Here is a 20,994-nt window from a genome sequence, read left to right as displayed (position 1 = left end):
TTTTGAGTTTACAATAAATACATTTCACTGTACTTGTGCATGTGCCATTAAAACTTGAAACACACACACACACACACACACACACACACACACACACACACACACACACACACACACACACACACACACACACACACACACACACACACACACACACACACACACACACACAAACCAACACATTAAACAACCTGACAGCATAAGGATCAGGGCCTCCTCACAGCTGACATAACCTTCCCCAAACATTCTAGCAATGCTTTGGAAACATTGAGTTTTCTTAATAAACTTCCACAAAAGTAAAGGGGACAGTTGCTGGTTGGCTGGGTTGAGTACCTTCATGCTGGTAGTTAAACGTAACCTGGGAAAATATATATATTTTTCAAAAATAGACAAAACAGACAAATACTTAAGTGCTGATAGCAGATATGGGCACAGAGAGTTTTTCACACCAGCATTACTCATCCCATGGCTGGGTCCTGATTCAAAGACTTGGAAGTCGAATACAGAGATAAAAGATTCATTGTCATTTAATTAACATGATGCAATAATGATGCATTTTACTCAATAACACAAAGATTTATCGTTTATCTCCTCATATAAATCTAATTACAAAAACCTGTTCTATGTTCAGTGTGATTCTGTTTCCATAAAGTTGTTGACTAGGAGAAGTCAGTCAGTATTCTGGCTCTAAGTATGCTCATGTCCAAATGTCAATCAAATGATTAATGGCTGACATTTCTCTGCTCATTAAATCTCTCCCCAATATAAAGAGACATGTTAGAAATAAACACTTGGATGAGCACTACTTCTCTCTCTCTCTCTCTCTCTCTCTCCTTCCTCTCTCTGCCTCCCTCCATCTTTCTTCACAATGAAATCTGTCTCTTTCCCAGCGGTCTTTGCCAGAAAGTAGGGACGCTGGCAGACAAGTGTTGCTTGAGACGTGTGTGTGTGTCTCCTCTCTCCTCCATCCTCCTCCTCCCTCTCTCCTCCATCCTCCTCCTCGCTCTCTCCTCCCCTCTTCCTGCTCCCTCTCTCCTCCCCTCTTCCTCCTCCCTCTCTCCACTCCTCTTCCTCCTCCCTCTCTCCTCCATCTTCCTCCTCCGTCTCTCCACTCCTCTTCCTCCTCCCTCTCTCCTCCCCTCTTCCTCCTCCCTCTCTCCACTCCTCTTCCTCCTCCCTCTCTCCTCCCCTCTACCTGCTCCCTCTCTCCTCCCCTCTTCTTGCTCCCTCTCTACTCCCATCCTCCCATCCCTGGAGTAGCCAAAGGAGAGGCAGATGTTTCCTCTCCCACCTTCCCTTCCCTCACTGGAACAACATAGGGCTTCCCTCGCTTGCGTATGCACACACACACACACACACACACACACACACACACACACACACACACACACACACACACACACACACACACACACACACACACACACACACACACACACACACACACACACACACACGTCCCTGAAATGCTGGCCAGCCGGGGTGAGAGACTTAGCGCCTCTCTGTCGGATGCTTGCCCTGCCATGGTCAAACCTAAGCTTCCTGCTCCACAAAACACATCCTCTAACTTCCTTCACACACGCACGTACGCACAGACACACACGCACGCACACGCACGCAAACACACACACGCACGCACGCACGCACGCACGCACGCACGCAAACACACACACACACACACACACACACACACACACACACACACACACACACACACACACACACACACACACACACACACACACACACACACACACACACACACACAGGGTTTCTCTCACACTCCTAAAAAGATTACTTCTGGGCTGAGACCATTATACAATTCTACAGCACCCCACCACTCACCACGGGCAGTGGGACTCGTGACAATCACCTTTCATGTGTGAGTATGTGTTGGAACAGGACATGCAGTCAAAGGAAACTGAGGCAATGCTATCAGTGTGGCCGTTTCTACAGCATAAGACATAGCCCCAGGTAACGAGCTGTGTGATGCAAGTGTGTATGTGCATGTGTTCGTGTGTGTGTTCGTGCCAGCGTACATGTGTGTGTGTGACCAGCTCCAAGACGGGCCATTAATGATGTGACATCACCTCAACCTCACATGTCCACCCAGGGTTAGCGCCAGCGGCCGGCCTCAGCACCCTGAGAGATGGGCTGGGGAGTGATCTCATTTCCTCCATGGCTGCCAGCGCTAACAGGACCCCCACTGAGTCCACCAACCCTCACAGGAGGAGAGAGGGTCAGAGGCCAGGGTGACACACCCACACACACACACAATGTTAATGTACATGACTGACCTCGTGATCACACCTTTCACGCCACTGCTCTGCTCCGGAACAGCCTTTTTGGTTAGGTCCCAGTGTGTGGTCCCCTGGGCCGTGTTTATAAGCAATGAATACTCTGTGTGTGTGTCAGCGTTCATTTCGTACATAACTATGACAAAAAGTATCTGACAACAACCTATTTTTCCTGACAAAACCTAATGACGATAACAAGTCGAGATGCCATGAAAAAGACCATACCTGTGACAAATGAGTTTTCATTTTAGTTGACTGTCACGCCCTGACCTTTGGGGGGGAGGTACTGTCACGCCCTGACCTTTGGGGGGGGGGTACTGTCACGCCCTGACCTTTGGGGGAGAGGTACTGTCACGCCCTGACCTTTGGGGGGAGGTACTGTCACGCCCTGACCTTTGGGGGGAGGTACTGTCACGCCCTGATTTTTTTGGGGGGGAGAGGTACTGTCACGCCCTGACCTTTGGGGGGAGGTACTGTCACGCCCTGACCTTTGGGGGGAGGTACTGTCACGCCCTGACCTTTGGGGGGAGAGGTACTGTCACGCCCTGACCTTTGGGGGAAGTACTGTCACGCCCTGACCTTTGGGGGGAGGTACTGTCACGCCCTGACCTTTGGGGGGGAGAGGTACTGTCACGCCCTGACCTTTGGGGGGAGAGGTACTGTCACGCCCTGACCTTTGGGGGGAGGTACTGTCACGGCCTGATTTTTTTGGGGGAGAGGTACTGTCACGCCCTGACCTTTGGTGGGGAGGTACTGTCACGCCCTGACCTTTGGGGGGGAGGTACTGTCACGCCCTGATCTTTGGGGGGAAGTACTGTCACACCCTGACCTTTGGGGGGGAGGTACTGTCACGCCCTGATTTTTTTGGGGGGAGAGGTACTGTCACGCCCTGACCTTTGGGGGGGAGGTACTGTCACGCCCTGACCTTTGGGGGGGAGGTACTGTCACGCCCTGACCTTTGGGGGGAGAGGTACTGTCACGCCCTGACCTTTGGGGGGAAGTACTGTCACGCCCTGACCTTTGGGGGGAGGTACTGTCACGCCCTGACCTTTGGGGGGAGAGGTACTGTCACGCCCTGACCTTTGGGGGGAGGTACTGTCACGGCCTGATTTTTTTGGGGGGAGAGGTACTGTCACGCCCTGACCTTTGGTGGGGGAGGTACTGTCACGCCCTGACCTTTGGGGGGGAGGTACTGTCACGCCCTGATCTTTGGGGGGAAGTACTGTCACACCCTGACCTTTGGGGGGAGGTACTGTCACACCCTGACCTTTGGGGGGGAGGTACTGTCACGCCCTGACCTTTGGGGGGAGGTACTGTCACACCCTGACCTTTGGGGGGAGGTACTGTCACGCCCCTGACCTTTGGGGGGAGGTACTGTCACGCCCCTGACCTTTGGGGGGAGGTACTGTCACGCCCTGACCTTTGGGGGGAGGTACTGTCATGCCCTGACCTTTGGGGGGAGGTACTGTCACGCCCTGACCTTTGGGGGGAGGTACTGTCACGCCCTGACCTTTGGGGGGGAGGTACTGTCACGCCCTGACCTTTGGGGGGAGGTACTGTCACGCCCTGACCTTTGGGGGGAGGTACTGTCACGCCCTGACCTTTGGGGGGAGAGGTGCTGTCACGCCCTGACCTTTGGGGGGAGAGGTACTGTCACGCCCTGACCTTTGGGGGGAGGTACTGTCACGCCCTGACCTTTGGGGGGAGGTACTGTCACGCCCTGACCTTTGGGGGGGAGGTACTGTCACGCCCTGACCTTTGGGGGGAGAGGTACTGTCACGCCCTGACCTTTGGGGGGGAGGTACTGTCACGCCCTGACCTTTGGGGGGAGGTACTGTCACGCCCTGACCTTTGGGGGGAGGGAGGTACTGTCACGCCCTGACCTTTGGGGGGGAGGTACTGTCACGCCCTGACCTTTGGGGGGAGAGGTACTGTCACGCCCTGACCTTTGGGGGGGGAGGTACTGTCACGCCCTGACCTTTGGGGGGAGGTACTGTCACGCCCTGACCTTTGGGTGGGAGGGAGGTACTGTCACGCCCTGACCTTTGGGGGGGGAGAGGTACTGTCACGCCCTGACCTTTGGGGGGGAGGTACTGTCACGCCCTGACCTTTGGGGGGGGGGGGGGGTCGAGTTACATCGCAACTGGTACGTCACAACTGGTACGATCATCGTAATGCTTAAGTTACATCGTAACTGGTACGATCATCGTAATGCTTAAGGTACATCGTAACTGGTACGATCATCGTAATGCTTAAGTTACATCGTAACTGGTACGATCATCGTAATGCTTAAGGTACATCGTAACTGGTACGATCATCGTAATGCTTAAGTTACATCGTAACTGGTACGATCATCGTAATGCTTAAGGTACATCGTAACTGGGAAACGAGGCCCTGATCTGCCCGGCTCTCCCACACAGCTCTCGGGCTGTCACTTCAGTCTCTTTTGAACTGATGTGCAGCCCACTTCAACTGGAGCTAACCTAAGATAGCTTTGATCACATCCCATGTGCAGTTATTCATCTCACATTTCCCAAATGCGAGTGCAGTTGTTTTTTGTAATTCTACTTGCTGAATATTAGGAGTACAGTAATATTTCTGGCATTGTTGAAAGCTCAGATTCTCCCCTTTTAAAGGGAATCAATGTTATTTACCCTCATCTCAAGGTTATGACGGGGAGAAAAGAGCATATGCCTAAATTGTTTAACCTGCAGCCGAGGATTTGTGGCCTTTCTGGTACAATAGTAGTGTTCCAGCTATATGAGGTGATAGCAGGTCTAGTTGAACAAGGCTATCTTAATGTGCACATGATGGAAGGTAAATATCAATTATTTCATGGAGAAAATAAATATATGACAAAATGACTGACTAAAACTAGACTAAAATTGTCCAGAGTTTTAGTCGACAACTAAAACTAAGAAGGATGAAATGACAGAATGTGACAAAGACTAAAACGTATTTTAGTCATAAAGACTAAAACGAAATCTAAAATATCTGCCGAAATTAACACTGCTATGTGTGTGTGTATTTGTGTGCGCGTGTGTACGACTGTGTGTGTTTGTGTGTGTACAACTGTTCTATGTGTTTACAAAATCGATCAAACAGAGACATAAAACACAGATGTATAAATTTGAGGTGTGTGTGTGTGTGTGTGTGTGTGTGTGTGTGTGTGTGTGTGTGTGTGTGTGTGTGTGTGTGTGTGTGTGTGTGTGTGTGTGTGTGTGTGTGTGTGTGTGTGTGTGTGTGTGTGTGTGAGTTCACAACGCTATTCATAGAGGGTGATTCTCCACTCTGAGGCATCCAATCTCTTCAGAGAATTGACCAGGGCAGGTATTTGTGGATTGGGGTCGCAAGAGTCAGGGAGAGAGGGAGGAAATAGAGAGGTAGAGGGAGGGAGAAAGAGAGAGGGAGAAAGAGAGCGAGAGAGGGAGAAAGAGAGCAAAGAGAGCGAGAGAGACAGAGAGAGACGAATAAGAATGGACCAGGTCAGGTATTTGTGGATTGGGTTCGTAAGAGTGGGGGGGAGGGGGAGAAAATAGAGAGAGAGAGAGAGAGAGAGAGAGAGAAGGGGTGAGGGTGATGAGCAGGGGGTGCAGGGTTAGGTGTTGATGAGAAATATGGTAGTTGATAAAATGATAAAGTCCTGTGGAGCATTTCCCCCAGCAGCCATCCACACCTGACGATATTTTTCCCTTTGAACCCAAAGACAAAAAGGTCACAGCGTAAAGGGACAGTGGTGTCTGTGCGTGTCCTACCTGTCTAGGGCAGTGCTGGTTGCCATACTCCTAGCGAAGCCCCTAAGCCCCAGCTGTCTGAAGTAGGGGATGCAGGAGAGGTTTGCAGCCATGACAGCCAAGGAGTCTGACGGGTTCACAAAGAAACCATTCTCACCCAAGATCATATACCGGTCCTGTGAATACACACACCAATACATACCCTCTTCAACGATACAACAATCCATGAAGACCTAATCAATACATCATTGATTAAAAACATCATCTAATCCTCCAATAAAGAAAGTATGTTAAAGATGAATATCGTTGTTACTCTCATCCCTACCAGTTGATAAACTGTTGTTTTAATTACATCTGTCACGATCAAATCAAATGTATGGGACACCTACTTCCTACTAACATGCATCACTGTGAGCACTGGGGGATGGCTCCAATAGGACGCAATACAGTAACATAATTCTCCTGATGCTAGGCTAGGTAATTGAGTTAGGCTAATGTGCGTGAGCATGGCGCTGCTAGAAATTACTATGTGAAAATGTTGTGGAAAAAATGTGACGTTTGTTTTGTCACAGATATTAGCTAGTTCCATTGCTTAACATCCTGTTATTGACCAGCATATAAATACAGACAAAAACATGGCAATTCCAAGTTCCCATTACATAGCAGACCTGGGTCCACATAGGTCCAGTGCTTGATTTGGCTTGCTGTCATGGAACCAAAGGAATAGTCCCAAAAGTGTAAACCCTGCCCATTTTAGCAGATTCAAACATGCTCCTCAAACATGCTCATCAGCTCTCCAGAATGTGTATTCTAGTGCTTTGCATTATTACATCCACTGTTTCTCTCCTCCTCTCAGTTTCAGCTGTCTCACCCCGTCTGCATCGAGCGCAGCTCCGAAACCAAAGTCTCCACCCTTCATGGCATCGACCAATGGGGCTGCATATGTGAGGCTGGGCTCTGGAGGCCGGCCCCCAAAGTCCTCCAGGGGGACACAGTTGACGGCAGCGTTGGCAGGAGCCCCCAGCTCATCACACAGAATACGCCGCACATACGGACCCATCACTGACAATAGAATAGAAAATCATAAAATAGAATAGAAAATCATAAAATAGAATAGAAAATAATAAAATAGAATAGAATAGAACACCATGAACATACAGTACAGCAGTACTGATACAATACTGTTACCAATTTGGTCTTTGCGAGTGTTGTCTTACCTCCATTCATGGCGTCTACGCGTATCTTCAGCTGTTCAGGTCCTGTCAGAAGGCTCTTGATGGCGCTGAAGTCAAAGATGGTTCTCAGCATGTTGAGGTAGACATCCACTGAGTCCACTATCTCAACTACCAACACACAGGACAGGAGAGGAGTCTAGTGTGTATATCCACCCAATAGTACATATGCTACTTTGCATGCAAGAACAGAGTGTATGTGTGGTGAGAATGAGTGTAGCAAGGCGTGTGTGTGTGCTCTGTGTGTGTGCTCTGTGTGTGTGCTCTGTGTGAAGTGTGTCCAGTACCTCTGAAGGGTTTGAACTTGTTCTCCAGGTCAAAGTCGTGGCGTCCCAGTCTGGCCAGGTCAATGCGGAGGTCAGGACAGATGGTGTACTCCTCCAGGGTCCTGCTCACCTGGGCAATCTTCTCCATCACTGTGTCCGGAGACGGGCCTATCGGGGGCAGAGGACACAGTTACCATGGAAACCATTGTTTTCAAATGAAGTGGCCTATTGCTGGTCTATTGTTGTTGTTATACCTGCTTATCAAGAGTGATAGATGTCTATGGTGTGTGTTAGAAATAAGGCACTACCGTTGAGTATTCATAAGAAGTTAAATAACATTTTTCTCTATATTGAGAAGTCATATTACTTAGAAGTCATATTATATATACTATACATACAAAAGTATATGGACAGGACACCCCTTCAAATTAGTGGATTCAGCTATTTCAACCACACCCGTTGCTGACAGGTGTATAAAATTGAGCACACAGCCATGCAATCTCCATAGACAAACATTGGCAGTAGAATGGCCTTACTGAATTGCTCTGTGACTTTCAACGTGGCACCATCATTGGATGTCACCTTTCCAACTTGTCAGTTCATCAAATTTCTGCCCTGCTAGAGCTGCCCCGGTCAACTGTAAGTGCTGTTATTGTGAACTGGAAATGTCTAGGAGCAACAACGGCTCAGCCGCAAAGTGGTAGGCCACACGAGCTCAGAGAACGGGACCGCCGACTGCTGAAGTGCGTAGAACGTAAAAATAGTCTGTCCTCGGTTGCAACACTCACTACCAAGATCCAAACTGCCTCTGGAAGCAACGTCAGCACAAGAACTGTTCGTAAGGAGCTTCATGAAATGGGTTTCTATGGCCGAGCAGCCGCACACAAGCCTAAGATCACCATGCGCAATAGGAAGCGTCAGCTGGAGTGGTGGAAAACTCGCTGCCATTGGACTCTATAGCAGTGGAAAAGCGTTCTCTGGAGTGATGAATCATGCTTCACCATCTGGCAATCCGACGGACGAATTTGGGTTTGGCGGATGCCAGGAGAACACTACCTGCCCCAATGCATTGTGCCAACTGAAAAGTTTGGTGGAGGAGGAATAATGGTCTGGGGCTGTTTTTCATGGTTCTGGCATGGCCCGTTAGTTCCAGTGAAGGGAAACCTTAACGCTACAGCATACAATGATATTCTAGACGATTCTGTGCTTCCAACTTTGTGGCAACATTTTAAGGAAGGCCATTTCCTGTTTCAGCATGACAATGCCCCCATGCACAAAGCGAGGTCCATACAGAAATGGTTTGTCGCGATCGGTGTGGACCTCAACCCCATCGAACACCTTTGGGATGAATTGGAATGCTGACTGAGCCAGGCCTAATTGCCCAACATCAGTCCCTGACCTCACTAATGCTCTTGTGGCTGAATGGAAGCAAGTCCCTGCAGCAATGTTCCAACATCTAGTGGAAAGCCTTCCCAGAAGAGCGGAGGCTGTTATAGCAGCAACGGGGGGACCAACTCCATATTAATGTAGTGTATTAGCAATACAGTGTATTAGCAATGCATAATATGCTATACAATGTGTGATATTGTAAGAAGCTACTGGGATCATGTAGAAGCTACTGGGTTCATGTAGACATTGATAAAGAAGACAAAGTGTAGAGTCCTTTCAAAAGACAAAGTGAAAAAATTCACAATCACAGAGTCACAGTCACAGAGCCATAGGCACAGAGTCACAGAGCCACAGTCACAGAGCCACAGTCACAGAGTCACAGAGCCACAGTCACAGAGCCACAATCACAGAGTCACAGAGCCATAGTCACAGAGCCATAGTCACAGAGTCACAGAGCCACAGTCACAGAGCCACAGTCACAGAGTCACAGAGCCACAGTCACAGAGCCACAGTCACAGAGTCACAGAGCCACAGTCACAGAGCCACAATCACAGAGTCACAGTCACAGAGCCATAGGCACAGAGTCACAGAGCCACAGTCACAGAGCCACAGTCACAGAGTCACAGAGCCACAGTCACAGAGCCACAGTCACGGTCACAGAGCCACAATCACAGAGTCACAGTCACAGAGCCATAGTCACAGAGTCACAGAGCCACAGTCACAGAGCCATAGTCACAGAGTCACAGAGCCACAGTCACAGAGCCACAGTCACAGAGCCACAATCACGGTCACAGAGCCATAGTCACAGAGTCACAGAGCCACAGTCACAGAGCCACAGTCACAGAGTCACAGAGTCACAGAGCCACAGTCACAGAGCCACAGTCACAGAGTTACAGTCACAGAGCCAAAGTCACAGGGCCACAGAGATAACTGGTGTGAGATGAGGAGAGCAACACCACTTTGATCTATGCATATGACTGGAAGATGACTGAGATTTTAAGCATTTCACTGAAAGTTCTACAGCTGTTGTATTCTGTGCACGTGACAAATAAACTTTGATTTGATTTGATTCCACAGCAAAGCTCTGGGGACTTGGGAGGAAGGCCGGTCCATGATGGCACTCCGGGAATATGTGAGTCTTCCTTTTTTAAAGAAAACATGGATAGCTGCTGGGGCTATTGAAAGGACTATGGTGCCAACTCCCTCACCTCAGTTAATAAATCACCAATCTTGTATTTGTATAGCACCTTTAACAAATGCATATATCTCAAAGTGCTCAATTACAACCTAAAGCCAAGAAGAGCAAGCAGAAGTATCTGGGGCAAGAAAAATTACCTAGGCAGGAAGACATCCATCAATCCTTTAACTTACTGACAGCTGGCATATTGACAGCAATCAGTCAAATAATCGCCTCACCTCCATTGGCCACGTTGAATTTGACCCCAAAGTCTCCTCCGGGGCCTCCTGGGTTGTGACTGGCTGTCAGGATGATTCCACCAATGGCCTTGATCTTCCTGATGATGCAGGACACAGCAGGGGTGGACAGGAGGCCATTGTGGCCAATCACCAGACGGCCAATCTGACAGACACACAGACAGAGAGAGAGTTGAAGGAACTTCAGCTGAATGAATCTCATTCTGGGACCTATCTCCATATAGAGGTGATTACTTTACTTTAACATGTAGGGATATAGTACATACAGTAATTGTACAATTTATTATTATTCAACAGTAAAGCATGTACAAAAATTGCAACTCAGTAATAAAAAAGCCTATTATTGTAGACTAGCTCAGTGTAGCTTCAGCCTACAGAATGATTTCATTCACATTTCTTTATTGTAATGAGCTTCATGTCTTTTGTCAAGTGTTGTTTTTTAGAACTGGTCACATGGCTCCTGTCATGACGCTCAGGGCGTCATATTCCCAGAAGCGCCCAGAAGCTGGCACCGATGAAGGGAAGGATGCAGACGTATTACCACCCTCAGACTAGGTTACATTCCAGACGGTCTACATCCATTTACTGAAGCAAAGTCTCACATGTTTTGGCCCTAGGCTAGCGTTTCAACTACTCTAAATAAAAGTGTCCTGATTCACGGGGAATTAATTTTTATGACGTCAGAGCAATCTCCTCACTTCTTGACTCAGAGAGAGAGAGAGAGAGAGACAGAGAGAGAGAGACAGAGAGAGAGAGAGAGAGAGAGAGAGAGAGAGAAAGAGAAAGAGAGAGAGAGAGAGAGAGAGAGAGAGAGAGAGAGAGAGGGAGAGCTATATTTATGTTTATTTATTTTCCCTTTTGTAGTTTAACTATTTGAACATCATTACAACACTGTATATATATATACATAATATGACATTTGAAATGTCTTTATTCTTTTGGAACTTCTGTGAGTGTAATGTTTACTATACATTTTTATTGTTTATTACACTTTTGTTTATCATCTATTTCACTTGCTTTGGCAATGTTAACATATGTTTCCCATACCAATAAAGCCCCCATACCAATCTATGTGTTACTAATTTTAAGGTTGAATAAAGTAATATTGAATTGTGTCTGGTTGACAATGAAACCAAATATTTAAAGGACAGGTATAGTGCCTTCAGAAAGTATTCACACCTTTGACTTATTCCACATTTTGTTGTGTTACAGCCTGAATTCAAAATGGATTAAATATATCGTTTTTCTCACCCATCTACACACAATACCCCATAATAACAAAGTGAAAAAAATGTATATAAATGTTTGCAAATTGATTGAAAATGAAATACAGAAACATCTCATTTACATAAGTATTCACACCCCTGAGCCAATACTTTGTAGAAGCACATTTGGCAGACACCACTTTGGATCAATAGGACCCTTTACACTTTACATCTGCCATGCCCTGTCAGCAACCCTGTTATAGGCCTATCATCATTCCATACTCTGCCCCCAGCATTTCACAAATATTTGTTCAAGGTCTTCCCAGCGTTTATATCCTGAGTTTGGCTTGTGGCCACTAAACTGACTGGGTATCCCCCAAGCCTTGAGTGAGGCAGGGAGGGAGGCGAATGGCGCGTTGGCAGGAAAGGAGCGGACGAGGGATGGAACAGCCGATAAGGCAGGCAGGAGACATTTGGCTGGGCCAGCAAAAAAACAGACCCATCTCAAAACAAATACATTCCCCTCAGATTTTCCTTTGGCACTTCACCAAGCTTGATATCGCATAGATCTGAGAACACTGTCCTTTCCAAGCGCTCTGCGGAATTGGGTAACGGCCTAACGGGTAACGGCCAGTCAAGCAGACATGCGCACACACACGCTGACACTTGGATTGGCTTTAGGACCTACAGTGCCTTCAGACAGCATTCATACCCCTTGACTTATTCCACATTTGTTGTGTTACAGCCTGAATTCAAAAAGGATTACATCAACAACAAAAAATCACCAGTCTACAAATTTTGCAGATGTATTTAAAATGAAATATATAAATATCTATTTTACATAAGTATTCACTGTGACTGTGACTGTGGCTCTGCTACTGTGGCACTGTGACTGTGGCTCTGTGACTGTGAATCTGACTGTGGCTCTGTGACTGTAACTCTGTGACTGTGGCTCTGTGACTATGGCTCTGTGACTGTGAATCTGTGACTATGACTGTGGCTCTGTGACTGTGGCTCTGTGACTATAGCTCTGTGACTCTGTGACTGTGAATCTGTGTCTGTGGCTCTCAAAAGGACTCTGCACAATGTCCTCTTTATCAATGTGTACATGACCCCCTGAGTCAATATGTTGTAGAAGCACCTTTGGCAGTGATTACAGCTGTGAGATGTCCTGGGTAAGTCTCTAAGAGCTTTCCACACCCGGATTGTGCAACATTTACCCATTATTCTTTTTAGAAATCTTCAACCTCTGGCTAATTGGTTGTTTATAATTGATCGACAACGATTATCAGGTCTTGCCATATATTTTCAAGTAGATTTAGGTTAAAACTGTGACTTAGCCACTCAGGAACATTCTCTGTCTTCTTGGTAAGCAACTCCAGTGTAGATTTGGCCTTGTGTTATAGGTTATTGTCCTGCTGAAAGTAATCTCCCAGTGTCTGGGGGAAAGCAGAATGAACCAGGTTTTCCTCTAGGATTTTGACTGTGGTTAGCGCCATGCAGTTTCTTTTTTATCCTGAAAAACTCCTCAGTCCTTAACAATTACAAGCATACTCATAACATGATGCAGCCACCACTATGCTTGAAAGTATGGAGACGTGATGTGTTATATAGGATTTGTTCCAAACATAACATGTTGTATTCAGGACAAGAAGTTATTTGCTTTGCCACATTTTTTGCTGTTTAACTTCAATGCCTTGTTGCAAACAGGATGCATGTTTTGGAATATTTTATTCTGTACAGGCTTCCTTATTTTCACTCTGTCAATTAGGTTAGTATTGTGGAGTAACTACAATGTAGTTGAACCATCCTCAGTTTTCTCCTATCACAGCCATTAAACTCTGCAACTGTTTTATAGTCACCAGTGGCCTCATGGTGAAATCCCTGAGCTGTTTCCTTCCTCTCTGTCAACTGAGTTAGGAAGGACGTCTGTATCTTTGTAGTAACTGGGTGTATTGATACACCATCCAAAGTGTAATTAATAACTTCAGCATTCTCAAAGGGATATTCAATGTCTGCTTTTATTTTTTTTTACCCATCTACAAATAGGTCCCCTTCTTTGCAAAGCACTGGAAACCTCCCTAGTCTTTGTGTTTGAATCTGTGCTTGAAATTCACTGCTCAACTGAGGGACCTTACAGATAATTGTATGTGTGAGGTACAGAGATGAGGTAGTCATAAAAAAAATCATGTTAAACCCTATTATTGCACACAGAGTAAGTCCATGTAACTTATTATGTGACTTGTTAAGCAAATTTTTACTCCTGAACTTATTTATGTTTGTCATAACAAAGGGTTGAATACTTATTGACTCGAGACATTTCAGCTTTTCATTTTTAATTAATTTGCAAACATATTGTGTGTAGGCCAGTGAAACAACATCTCAATTTAATCTATTATAAATTCAGGCTGTAACACAACAACATGTGGAAAAAGTCAAGGGGTGTGAATACTTTCTGAAGGGACTCTAAATCATATTGAAATCATATTGTGATTATTATTATTATTGACCCTGCTGGTCATCTATGAATGTTTGAACATCTTGGCCATGTACTGTTATAATCTCCACCTGGCACAGCCAGAAGAGGACTGGCCACCCCAGCCTGGTTCCTCTCTAGGGTTTTTCCTAGGTTCCTGCCTTTCCAGGGAGTTTTTCCTAGCCACCGTGCTTCTACATCTGCATTGCTTGCTGTTTGGATTTTAGGCTGGGTTTCTGTATAGCACTTTGTGACATTGGCTGATGTAAAAATGACTTTAATAATCAATTTGATTGATATTGAGTTTTATTTTGCCACTAGGCTACTACTCCCTTCACAGAACAGAGCAAACTGGCACTAACCAGATTAGAAAGAGGAGTGGGAGGCCCACTCCTCCTCTGCACAACTGAGCAAGAGGACAAGTACATTAGAGTGTCTAGTTTGAGAAACAGACGCCTCACAAGTCCTCAACTGGCAGCTTCATTAAATAGTACCAGCAAAACACCAGTCTCATTGTCAACAGTGAAGAGGCAACTCCGGGATTCTGGCCTTCTAGGCAGAGTTCCTCTGTCCAGTGTCTGTGTTATTTTGCCCATCTTAATCTTTTCTTTTTACTGGCCTATCTGAGATATGGCTTTTTCTTTGCAACTCTGCCTAGAAGGCCAGCATCCCAGAATCGCCTCTTCACTGTTGACATTGGTGTTTTGCAGCTACTATTTAAGGAAGCTGCCAGTTGAGGACTTGTGAGGCGTCACTTTCTCAAAGCCATTTTACTGGTTGAAGTTGAAGTGTTTTTTAATGCAGTTGATTTGCAATGAGGAAAACAAACATTATATTAAGTAGGACATTCATACAAACCTTAAAATCCAATTATAATCCAAAGGTAGTGAGAAATGACCTCACAAGCAACACGTAAATAGAGGCTTTTTGGCTGGCGTTCTATAGGAACTCCCCCTTGTTCTGCCACCAACTTGCTAGCATCACCCTCGATCGGCAATGTTTGCAAACACAGAAAGGGGTCTATAAGATAGAAGGTTACTTAAGGCAAAAATGAAAGGAGGGTGGTTGGGTAGGCGTATAACGCGAACGTCTAGCAACCCAAAGTTTACATGTTCAAATCTCATCACGGACAATTTTAGCTAATTAGCAACTATTTTGTTAGCTAACCCTTCCCCTAACCCTAACCTTAACCCTTTTAGCTAACCTTTCCCCTAACCCTAACCTAACTTCTAAGCTTAACCCTAACCCCTAGAGATAGCTAATGATAGCATCAGTCACCTAGCCACCTAGCTAACAATAGCCACAACAAATTGGAATTCGTAACATATCATACGTTTTTGCAAATTCGTAACCTATTGTATGAATTGCAATTCCTAACATTACATTTACATTTAAGTCATTTAGCAGACGCTCTTATCCAGAGCGACTTACAAATTGGTGCATTTACCTTATGATATCCAGTGGAACAACCACTTTACAATAGTGCATCTAAATCTTTTAAGGGGGGGGTTAGAAGGATTACTTTATCCTATCCTAGGTATTCCTTAAAGAGGTGGGGTTGTAATTCGTAACATATGAAACGAATATGATGATGGATTAATACATACAATACGAAACGTATTCATCATACATAATATCATACTAAATGGAGTGTCAGATTTACATAGAATATAGTACGAAATGCTCTTGAGACTACATTGATATTTATTCTGTTGTTGGAGTACGCTCAGACCAAATATGATTTTTAACATAGTTAATTACCATTTTTTGGAAGGAAAACAATTTCACTCATATTGTAATTAATTATAGGTCATATTTCATAGACGTCTGGAAACACTGGACAGTTACTTTAAAACCAGGGATTTCTGTTCTCTAAATGCCACAGGGCCTACACACAACCAAGGCCATACTGTTGATTTGGTACTGTCCTATCGTCTGAATATTGACGACTTGGAAACTATTGATGTGTGTGTCTCTGACCATCTCAGTATTGTAATTTGAAATGCTTTTTAAAATGTTTTCTGCCAGAGTCTCACTTTAAATAATCTGCCAGAGTCTCACTTGAAATAATCTGCCAGAGTCTCACTTTAAATAATCTGCCAGAGTCTCACTTTAAATAATCTGCCAGAGTCTCACTTTAAATCATCTGCCAGTCTCACTTTAAATAATCTGCCAGAGTCTCACTTTAAATAATCTGCCAGAGTCTCACTTTAAATAATCTGCCAGAGTCTCACTTTAAATAATCTGCCAGAGTCTCACCTTAAATCATCTGCCAGTCTCACTTAAAATAATCTGCCAGAGTCTCACTTTAAATAATCTGCCAGAGTCTCACTTTAAATAATCTGCCAGAGTCTCACTTTAAATCATCTGCCAGAGTCTCACCTTAAATGATCACACTCGTGCTTTAAAAAGGGAATTTAGAAAGGCTGGAAGCAAATGGAAGACCTGACAACTTTAAGTATTCTATGAGATAATGAAGGATTGATGAGAAATTACAATGTTGAGGTTAAGGATGCAAGAGTGAACTACTTCTCTACCCTGATCTCTGAGAAAATTCTGTTTAAGACAATTGTGTGTGTTGTTCTTGGATGTGGTCCCTACTAGACTACTAAAATATGTTATGCATACTGTTACATTATGTCTATTGTAAATAGCTCCCTGACCTCTGGCTACTTTCCAGACTATTTGAAACTGGTCTGGTTCAACCTCTCCTTAGAAAGCCCAATCTAGACCCTTCCTCACTGAGTAATCATAGTCTTATCTCTAAACTTCCTTTGTATCCAAGATTTTAGAAAAAGTAGTTTTTAAGCAATTGGTGGCTCATTTGAGTATGTACAACTTATTTGCTAAATTCCAGTTGGCCCCCGCTCACTTCACAGCACGGAAACGTCTTTATTGAACGTTAGTAATGACCTTCTGTTGACTGCTGAATCCGGTGAATGATCTATCGTGGTTCTTTTGGAACTCAGTTTGATAACATTCTTGTCGACCGGCGGGAGAGGTGGGTGGGAATCTCCGGCGTTGCCCTCGATTGGTTTAGGTCATATTTGAGTTGCAGACGTTTCTCGGTGAGCATGGGTGGTGTCTAGCTGACATTGAATGTTGGATGTCTGACAACTTTCTCCAGCTCAATGATAAGAAATCCTTCTTTTTTTTTATCCCCCACCTTGATAGAACCCAGATTGAAAATAGCCTTGGTCCTATATCCACCAATGTAAAGCTGACTGACAGAACCCTTGGTGTCTTCGTTGAACCTGATCTGAACTTTGAGCTACATGTCCCGTGTGGCTCAGTTGGTAGGGCATTATCCTTGGGTTGTGGGTTTGAGTCCCATGGGTGACCAGTATGAAAATGTATACACTCACTACTGTAATTCGATATGGATAAGATTGTTGACGTAAATGTAATGTCAAGAAGGTTGTCCAGTCCTGCTTTTATCATTTAAGAAATATAGCTAAAGTCAAGTCATTTGTTTCAGTCACTGATCTGGAGAAAGTTATACATGCTTCTATTTCCTCACGTCTACAGTATATTACTGTAACTCGTTGTATAGGCCTATCTGTCTCAGTCAGAAGTCACTCCATTGTCTACAGTTCATTTAAAATGCTACAGCTCGGCTCTTAACTCAATGAGTCCCACCGCGATGCAGGCGAGATTTGCACTTCTAACCCCTTTTAAACACTGTGTGTTTGAGCTACAGACTTCTTGTTGTACCATTGGATTCTTCTATTTCTTCTGCATCCGTCGGTACAAACCATTAGTCTGTGTGATTAAAGGGGACTGAGCTAAAACAGTGTTTGTGAGACAAGGACAGATTCCAAAGGGGCCCGGGCCGGGTCTTTTTACAAAAACTTATGTAGAGTCCAAATGGTTTGAGCTACAACTATTAAAAGCCATCTATAAAAAGCTGAGACTCTCACAAACACATACATGTAACATGTTCTATAACGCTCACAAGCTACACAAGAGTCCTTAAGAAAACAAACACATACATGTAACATGTTCTATGACATGTTCTATAACGCTCACAAGCTACACAAGAGTCATTAAGAAGGTAAGGGTTCTTCTACATAGAAGATCATAGGAAACCCCAGGTCATAGTGTCTATAATACTGTAAGGGGTTCTTCTACATAGAAGATCTTAGGAAACCCCAGGACATAGTGTCTATAATACTGTAAGGGGTTCTTCTACATAGAAGATCATAGGAAACCCCAGGACATAGTGTCTATAATACTGTATGGGGTTCTTCTACATAGAAGATCATAGGAAACCCCAGGACATAGTGTCTATAATACTGTAAGGGGTTCTTCTACATAGAAGACCATAGGAAACCCCAGGACATAGTGTCTATAATACTGTAAGGGGTTCTTCTACATAGAAGATCATAGGAAACCCCAGGACATAGTGTCTATTATACTGTAAGGGGTTCTTCTACATAGAAGATCATAGGAAACCCCAGGACATAGTGTCTATAATACTGTAAAGGGTTCTTCTACACAGAGATCATAGGAAACCCCAGGACATAGTGTCTATAATACTGTAAGGGGTTCTTCTACATAGAAGATCATAGGAAACCCCAGGACATAGTGTCTATAATACTGTAAGGGGTTCTTCTACATAGAAGATCATAGGAAACCCCAGGACATAGTGTCTATAATACTGTAAAGGGTTCTTCTACATAGAAGATCATAGGAAACCCCAGGACATAGTGTCTATTATACTGTAAGGGGTTCTTCTACATAGAAGATCATAGGAAACCCCAGGACATAGTGTCTATAATACTGTAAAGGGTTCTTCTACATAGAAGATCATAGGAAACCCCAGGACATAGTGTCTATAATACTGTATGGGGTTCTTCTACATAGAAGATCATAGGAAACCCCAGGACATAGTGTCTATTATACTGTAAGGGGTTCTTCTACATAGAAGATCATAGGAAACCCCAGGACATAGTGTCTATAATACTGTAAGGGGTTCTTCTACATAGAAGATCATAGGAAACCCCAGGACATAGTGTCTATAATACTGTATGGGGTTCTTCTACATAGAAGATCATAGGAAACCCCAGGACATAGTGTCTATTATACTGTAAGGGGTTCTTCTACATGGAAGATCATAGGAAACCCCAGGACATAGTATTGTAGTAACTCACATAGCAACATGGACGTGTAGAAGTAACATAGTAAACTTAGATCCGGGACCCTCCAATTAGTATGTTACATTTCGTATGGTATATATTAATTTGTGGATGTCCATCATCCATTGAGTATGATATGTTACGAATTACAATTCATATGATATGTTACAAATTGTAATTTGTACAATATGTTAGGAATTTTCTAAATGTAAGATATGTTACGAATTCCAAATGGTTGTGGCTAACGTTAGCTAGGTTGCTAACGTTAGCTAGGCTTGGAGTTAGGGTTAGGGATTAAGGTTAGCGTTAAGAGTTAAATTAAAGGGTACATTTTAGAATTTGGGGAAGGACTAGCTAACATGCTCTAAAGTAGTTGCAAAGTAGCTAAAAAGTGATAAGTAGTTGCAATTTGCTAATTATCTGAAATGCTAAAGTTGTCCATGATGAGGTTGGAACGTCCAACCTTTAGGTTACTAGACATTTGTTTTATATGCCCATCCTCCTGAAAACCTACTTTTATAAAACAGTTTTTAATGTATGATTTTATATTGCTATTTTGTTTTCCTACTCCATTTTTCTGTCTGTATCTTTGTAGAACTGTATTTGTTTTTATTTTGCACTTGATGTGAAGCACTTTGTTAACTTATTTTAAAAGCACTCAATAAATATGTATTATTATTATTATTCCCTTTTATCCACCTGACTAGAGTTTCAGCCTTATAAACCCTAGCCTATACAACCCACAGGCATATGGAGGAACCATTGTTAATCATGCTATTTTTCTGTGCTTACTTTATCATAATCTTTATTAGCATCATCATCATCATCATCATCATCACCAACCCTGAACCTTTCCAAACTTTCTGACATGACATTATTGTGTTACCCCGTTGGCGGCGGCCATCTGCACAATAACCTCGGTGGCTGCTCGGCTGAAGTAGCGTCCGTCGCTGCCCACCACCATGGTACATCCCTGGCGGTCCCTCAGGTCGATGGACGACAGTAAGCTCTGGATGTAGTTCTGCAGGTAGTTCTTCTTGCCCTCGAACACCTCCGTCTTCCGCCGCAGCCCGTTGGTACCGGGCCGCTGGTCATCGAACGGGCTCGTTTGGACCGTTACCACGGGAATGGGGTTCGTCTCCATCCTCCTCACAAGTACACACTGGGAGGGACGCTTCAGCTGGCTATACTGGGGACGCCGCAATGTCTGTCACAGAAATTGCAGGTCAGAAGCCTTACTGTCTGCCGGATAGAGGTGGAGAGCCAAACATATGCTGTGGAGACGGACGGTGTTAGAGAGGTGATGTGAGGTCCAGTGATGTCCGCTCTAGTCCTCCAGAAGTAGGCCCAGCAATTGCGAGGGGAAAAGTGCGCTGACGCAATGACAGCACTCCAGCGCTTTCCTGAGGGATGGCTATTATGCTGATAGGCTAACTTCCCGTCAACAAATTCCTTGTCTTGTCAGCTCGGTTTTAGATAGGCTAGTTATACTGTACTTTTAACACATGCCTACAGTAAACTTACAGCGAGAGCTTCGGATTTTAAAGTTCAAGTAGGCTACTGTAATGTTAAGCCAAGTGTTCTCTTCCGCCTGGCAACTCCCTCTTTTCCAAATAAGTCCGACTTTCCACAAGGACAAGCGCCTGCCAAAATCAAGGAGGGCCAAAAGCCCCTACAATCAGCTGCGCCTCTGGCCAAAAATAGCCGGGTGGAGTGAGGGGAGAATTGTGTCGGGTCGGGGCTGTAACCTGACGCTACTTCTGTACACTTGTCGGTTTGAGTCAAAGCACTAAGCACTGTCAGTGTGCGAGCATAAGCAGTTA

General features: G+C 44.7%; 1 protein-coding gene across 1 annotated transcript in view; it reads right to left on the bottom strand.

Moving 5' to 3' along the window:
• Nucleotides 1-20,862, bottom strand: part of LOC106580555 (phosphoglucomutase-like protein 5) — a 41,420-nt gene extending 20,558 nt beyond the window's left edge. The window contains exons 1-6 of the mRNA XM_014161740.2: nt 20,058-20,862; nt 10,335-10,497; nt 7,551-7,697; nt 7,249-7,374; nt 6,903-7,093; nt 6,053-6,207 (exon numbers count right to left, since the gene is read on the bottom strand). Coding sequence (XP_014017215.1) covers nt 6,053-6,207; nt 6,903-7,093; nt 7,249-7,374; nt 7,551-7,697; nt 10,335-10,497; nt 20,058-20,315 — 1,040 coding nt within the window. The 5' untranslated portion in view covers nt 20,316-20,862. The remainder of the gene's footprint in view (nt 1-6,052; nt 6,208-6,902; nt 7,094-7,248; nt 7,375-7,550; nt 7,698-10,334; nt 10,498-20,057) is intronic.
• Between the last annotated feature and the right edge of the window lie 132 nt (nt 20,863-20,994).

The sequence above is a fragment of the Salmo salar genome, chromosome ssa20 (genome assembly GCF_905237065.1).
Source record: "Salmo salar chromosome ssa20, Ssal_v3.1, whole genome shotgun sequence".
Classification (NCBI taxonomy): Eukaryota; Metazoa; Chordata; class Actinopteri; order Salmoniformes; family Salmonidae; genus Salmo; species Salmo salar.
Note: the sequence above shows the minus strand (reverse complement) of the source record. Positions and strands in the feature narration are given on the sequence as shown.